The following is a 6,605-nucleotide window of genomic DNA, read 5'->3' as shown; positions in this document are numbered from 1 at the left end:
TTATATTTTCAGCTCGGGTCAATCTTCCACCTACTCGCAATATTCCATTATTATCCACGAACGGTGAAAATCCTCTCAGTTTGGATTTCTTGAGTAAAGACGGAGATTTGGCCAGGCTTTTGATTTCTTCCCCAAAATTCTTTGCTTGCTCAAATCGAATGATGGATGCCTCGGATTCATACAGATCGTTCACGTGGAGATCAGGGGATGAAAATTTTCCTCGAACCTTGGATTGAAACTTAAGAAGTCCAACGACTGTACGTAGAAGTATATTCCAATCGGAAATGCTCTCCAGTAAGGCAGAAACAACATTGACCTCAACTTTGGTCGTGGCGAAAATCACGGGTGGCTTCTTGATTTCTAAATCGTCGTCATCCAAGTCCAAAATGTCTACGCTTTTGGGCCACGTCTCTTCCTTGGAACTAAGAAACGATGGTCCCTCTTTCCAGAGCTTGAAATCCATAAACTCGGTAATAGTGGTCCCCCGGCTTGCAAGGTCGGCTGGGTTCAAATGACCAGGGACATGTTTCCACTGACCCACTTGTGTTCTCTCGGATGAATGAAATCCGGTTAGAGACGAACTGTTCGAACCTTTTCTTCTCATTTCTGATATATTTGAGTACGGTTTCACTGTCCGTCCATAAATAGCAGCTACTGACACATGATTGGATCTCTTTCTTGACGGTCACCATTAACGTCACAGCTATTTTGGCTGCCGTTAATTCAAGGTGTGGGATGGACATTTTCCGAAGGGGTGCTAATCTAGATTTTGCCATAACAAAGGCGCTTCTTAATCCACCACCGGACGTAGGTGTGACAAGATAGACAATTGCTCCATATCCTGTCTCACTGCCGTCACAAAAGACATGTAGCTGACCGCAAGAGTTCGAGTTTGATCCATTCCACCTGGGTATTGAAAATTGATTCAAATGAGGGAGTTGTTCTAACCATCGATCCCAAGACGCTCTCAGTGGTTGTGGTAGATCCTGATCCCAACCGCATTCTTGTCGGCATAGCTTTTGAAATATTTGCTTAGCCGGTAAAATGACTGGACCCACGCAACCCAAGGGATCGTAAACCGAGTGGATAGTCGACAAAACTCCTCGTCTTGTCTTAGGGTTCTCTTTGATCTTGATTTGATATCCTAAAACATCGTCCTGAACATTCCACATGATCCCCAGGGCTCGTTCAATTGGAAGATCATCCTATTCGAAATCCAATGATTGTGTTCCAATAGTGAGATTATTGAGGGGAATCGAATCTAAAACGGCTCGGTTGTTAGATATCATCTGAGTTAAATTGAATTTTCCAGAGGCACAAATCATGCGAACATCCCGAATAAGTTCGCGAGCCTGTTCCTCTCCATCCACAGATGTGAGCAGATCATCCACGTAAAAATCACTCCTGATCACATCTGCAGCTTCCTTCTTCGATCCAGTTCCAAAATCTATGGCAGCCTGTCGCAGGGCGAAATTGGCGCAACTTGGGGATGAAATTGCACCGAAAACATGTACTTTGAGACGATATTCCAGCGGGTCTTGATCAGGATCGCCTTCAGGATACCAGAAATATCTCAGGAAATCTCGATCTTTCTGGGACACTCGGACCTGGTAGAACATTTTTTCTACATCACCCATGATCGCAATGGCACCTTGGCGGAAACGAAGAAGTACTCCTACAAGATTGTTCGTCAAATTAGGCCCGGATAACAGTTTGTCATTCAGCGATGTTCCTCCATATTTTAAGGAGCAATTGAATACCACTCGCAATTTGCGTTTTTGCTTATGATATACACCATGATGAACAATGTACCACCTTTCAAATCTGCTCACATCCAGTTCATCCTCAGGGACCTTTTCGGCGAATCCTTTATCCACCATCATGGTCATGAACTCCATGTAATCTGAACGAAATTTAAGATCTCTTTCCAACTTCCTTTTGATTCCTCCCAATCGATTGAGAGCTTGTGTCCGATTGTCAGGGAGTTTTGGCTCATCTTCTTTGAAGGGTAGAGCTATACAGTAATGGCCCTCTGAATCTTTGTGAATAGAATTGTCAACTCTTTTCAACCAGTTCTGGTCGTTCAGGGACGGTCCACAACCATCCTCTCCGCAATCTTTGAAATCGGCTGAATACATCATTTGTAGCTCGTTCTTGATGACTTGAGATTCAACTTGGGTGAAATTAACTTTGACATTGGTTCGAGTGTCCGTTTGTTTTCCAATTGGACCATTCACTGCCAATCCAATCCTATGTTTGGATGCATAAGGCTCTGATAAAAAGCCACTAATTACTTCCAAAGGTATGAGGGCTTCTGGAACATTTGCTCCAAGCATCAACCCAACATCAGTGTCCACGTAGTCGAAAGGAATATCTGCGAGATGATCAAATTTCTGGCATTCATCTCGAGTGATCACATCGTTTTTAGATATTGGCAAGTATGGTTTTGAAAACACCACTGGTAGACAGATTCGCTCATTATCGCTAAGATCAAATATTTATTTCGAGTCCACTGATAGCTCTTGTCGGTACCGACTTATTCTTGCATTCCATTGTTGTCAAATTGATGCAGGTCTTGGGTCCCGAAATTCCCAACGTGATCCGCAATGAAACAATCAGTCGAAAAGTTATCTAAGCCGGCGTACGTAATGACAGTTTTTGAACTTCCCTCGGCTCGTATCTTCACAGGAATCAGAGCAAGAGCTACTTTATTCGATTGACCAGCCCTTGTTGGCAACTCATCTTTTCCAAACAACAGGCGGAGGTCGATTGCATGACGTGGTTCGAGGCATTGGTTGCGTTTTGTTCAATTTGATTTTGATTTCGAGATTCATCATCTCCGCTACCAGCTCGATGGAGGCAGGTTGGATGTCTCTTCTTGCATTTTCTACATACTAGTCGATTTTTTACAACCTTTGGCCATATACCATGGCGAAGACAACTGAAACATAGTCCTTTCTCCTGTATGAACGTTAGCTTTTCTTCCACGGATCTCTTCGCTAGGAAAAAACAATCTTCCAGAGGGTGATTTGATTTCTTACAAGTTGGGCAAGATTCTTGATTTGAGGATTCTTGGATAGCTCCAGTTGCCATCGACATTGACCTTTTGTTCACCAGAGTTGAACCATGCTGGTTCTTTTCTTGACTTGTGTCCAATCGGCGATTTCACCAAAAATTGGCAACGATATTAATCTTGATTGCTGAGAAACGAAAGCTGCGAGATCATCAAATCAACGGATCTTCTAGCTTCCAACATATTGAATGCTTGATTCCGCCAGCCTGTCCCATTTTGGTAAGGAAGCTTTCTGACGATCTCTTGAATCTGATTGGGGCCATTGAGTTGAGTAAGCCAACTAACATCCTGCATGAAGTTACGGATGACTGAAGGTAGGTGCTAAACTTCTCAAGGCCCTGACGGTCATCATTTCGAATTGCTGGCCAATCGCGAAGCTTTTGGAGGAAAGCCTTGGTGACCAAAAATTCATTCCCATACCTTTCATCCAACAATTTCCGCGCCACTCGATATCCATCCTCTGAGCTCAAGTAAAAACAGCTCTGAACCAACTCATTTGGGTTTCCGCTTGTATATTTTTCAAGGTAGTATAGCTTATCTGAATCGGACTTGATTTTGCTCGAAAGACAAAAACAAATGTCTTGTACGATGTCAGGTCTTGACCATCGAAAGTTTTGGGCTCCGACTTCAGGAGATACGACCTTTGGGATGTTTGTTTGTTTTGTTGTTTTGACAGTCTGGGTGGGTGGATATTGAGGATCCGGCCACCCAAAGGCTAACCGCTAATGCGATTTTTGCTTTGGACTATTATAAACACACTCTTTAAAAGTTTTGAAATGAGTTAGACACATGGTCTGTTTGCTCTACCCCTTCGGAACTGAAGAGTCTACCAATGGTTGGTTCCCGAAGAAACCTTAGTAGACTCGGTAGGTCCATGGGGATGTCAAAACCTGTTGTGTGGAGTGCCCTTTGCCTTTGCGAAGAGAGCGCTGGACACACCGCGACAATATGATGAGATTCTTCATTTGCCGCTTTGCAAAACCTACAGAGTTCGGTTGATGTTCTACCTATCTTATACTGATGAAAATTCAGGTAGTTGTGGCCGCTAATGGCTTGAATTAATTACTTAGAATAGATCGATCGAGTTTTAAGAAATCTTTCGAATATTTGTTATCTACGTTTTCAAACCAAAGCCTATTTTGTCGGAAAGGTAGTTTGTTAAATTGTTGTCTGGTTTCATCCAGTGTCTTGCCACTTGTCCATGAGAATGTCCCGGAAGGCAATGGCATGAACAGTAGTGGGGTGTGTAGTTGTTTGTGAGGTCGTTCTGTAGAGCCCAGCTTAGCTAGAGCATCTACTTTTTCATTCAAGTCATGTCCACGTGGGCCTTAATCCAGTGGAGCATGACCATATTGTTGACACCCAATGAGTTCAGAGTGTTGATGCACTCCTCAACTACTTTGGATATTGAGCTAATTTTACCAATGGCCTTGATTGCAGCCTGACTGTCAATGTAGAAATCGATAATTTGTGTGCTTCTGTTGACGATGCTAGGAGGGATCTCGCAGCATTCGTGATGGCAAACACCTCGGCTTGGAATACCGAGTGTTCGTCCACCTAGTTTACCATGTCCTTGAAGAGGGTCACTATCATTCTCACAGACAATGTGGTAACCCCATCCTACTCCATTGTTGGTTTTGCTTCCATCAGTAAAACAGAGAATCCCTCTATTTTTACCCGGAGCACCTTTGTCGAAACTGGCTGAGTTGATAAAGAAATTATTACCCCAGTGTTTTGTCTCACTTTTACGATCGTATTCCATCGTAGAGTATTCATCGGATTGGTCTAGGTAGCTCGTCCATAGTAAGAGGTGACCTCGTTTTTGGCCGTTACCCACCCCATCCCAGATTTGTTTGTTTCTGCCCAAAATCCTTGGGCAGCTTTGCTCCCATGTTCTCGATGAATAAATCAGAGGAGGAAGTCCCATGATGATCTCAAGACCCCGGGTTGGGGTGCTTCTTGATAATATGTGTTGTAGTAACATGGCCAGCCTTTGGAGCCGGTCCAGTTGCATTCTCTTGAATTTAGCCCTCTTCCCCCATACGATGGAACCATATGAGATCATGGGCCTAATTATAGCAGTGTACATCCAACTCATATTGGCCGGGGTAGGGCCCCAGAGCTGACCTATACCTTGCTTTAGTTTCATAAGAAGTCGCTTGGCTTTCTTGCATTGTTGGTAATATGTGCAGAAAAGCTCAGCTTTGTCGAGCTCAACCCTAGGTAAGTGGCAGAGTCTGAGAACGGGATCTCAGACCATCAATGATTAGTTGTTCGGGAGACTCATCCTTGTAACGGGTGTTGAAAAGTACCACAACAGTTTTGGCAGCACCAAATGTGAGTCCATTCTGTGCACCCCATTGTGTCACTTGATCCACTGCCTTTTGGGCAATGTCATGATTGTCTTTTTGTCAATACCTTTGATGAGTAGACACGCATCATCGGCAAAGCCTCTTATTATAACAGGACCTGTTAAAAACAGATTTAAGAGTTCGTCAAAAGCCAGATTCCACACGAGAGGGCTCAGAACCCCGCCTTGGGGTGTGCCCTTTGTGAGGTGCCTGGACCTAGTGATTCCCTTTATAGTGGTTGTGATTGACCTATTGTTTAATTAGTATTCATACCAATTTCCACGTATGGCGGAGGACGGGCTAAGATTGTCGAATGCCCCAGAAATATCCAAAAATATCCCTAGAGCATATTGTCCGCGCAGGATTGCGCTCTCAATATCATCAACCCATGTCCGATAAAGCGGAGTCGCAGCTGCTGCCTTTACGAAAGGCATGCTGATTTCGGTTATAGGGACTTGGTCAGGTAATTTTCTTCAATCTCAGTTAGAACCACCCTTTCGAGGGTTTAAAGATGATTGAGGTGATTGAAATAGGTCTAAAAGACTTTACTTGATCGTATGAGAGTTTACCTGGCTTAGGGATAAACACGACCTTTGACTCCCTCCAAACCTTGGGTATGTACCCTAGTTTAATAGAGGATTTGTAGAGAACACAGTCTGTCGATTCCAACAGTCTTCATGTGTTGAATTACTCTTGGTTTAATGTCGTCAGGTCCAGCAGCCTTGTCAGGGCTGAAAGACTTGATTGACCATTTTACTTTTTCAACATTTATGAAATCTATGTCCGTGCCGGACATGTCATCAATGCTGGTGAAAGTGTTTATAGGTGTTGGTTCCTTTAGTTCCACATTCCTGGGAAATGTGTATCTAAGAATTGATTGATGCTATCCTCCGGTGATTCTGTGGAGCCATAGGCCCAGCAAGGAGACCCCTGTTTGGTTCTCCCTGCCCTGGATCACCTTGTAGAGTTTTGCAACGTCCTTTATGTCTTTGTCTTCGGATAAAAAGTCTCGCCAGGAGTTTCTTTTTGCCTTTCGTACCTCTCTTCTGAACTCCCGCTTGGAGTCCAAATACTCTTTCCAGGTCTCCTCGCAGTCATTCTTCTTGAATTTCCTGTGTAATGATCTCATTTGCTTTCGAGTCGAAACTATTTCTTCTCTCCAGTAATGAGGTCTTTTTCAC

At 43.7% G+C, this 6,605-nt stretch overlaps 1 protein-coding gene across 1 annotated transcript; it reads right to left on the bottom strand.

The window, feature by feature from the left end:
* Positions 1-1,177: 1,177 nt before the first annotated feature.
* On the bottom strand, positions 1,178-2,444 carry LOC131891870 (uncharacterized). The gene has a single exon (XM_059241547.1). It carries the CDS (start codon positions 2,334-2,336, stop codon positions 1,206-1,208), a length of 1,131 nt encoding a protein of 376 aa, XP_059097530.1. The 5' UTR covers positions 2,337-2,444; the 3' UTR covers positions 1,178-1,205.
* Between the last annotated feature and the right edge of the window lie 4,161 nt (positions 2,445-6,605).

This window comes from Tigriopus californicus, chromosome 12, assembly GCF_007210705.1.
Source record: "Tigriopus californicus strain San Diego chromosome 12, Tcal_SD_v2.1, whole genome shotgun sequence".
NCBI lineage: Eukaryota > Metazoa > Arthropoda > Copepoda > Harpacticoida > Harpacticidae > Tigriopus > Tigriopus californicus.
The sequence above is the reverse complement of the archived record's forward strand: the minus strand, read 5'-3'. Positions and strand labels throughout refer to the sequence as shown.

Bases quoted from the DNA above. Each gene is read 5' to 3' on its own strand.
- LOC131891870 (XM_059241547.1), bottom strand. From the start codon at position 2,336: ATGCTTGGAGCAAATGTTCCAGAAGCCCTCATACCTTTGGAAGTAATT.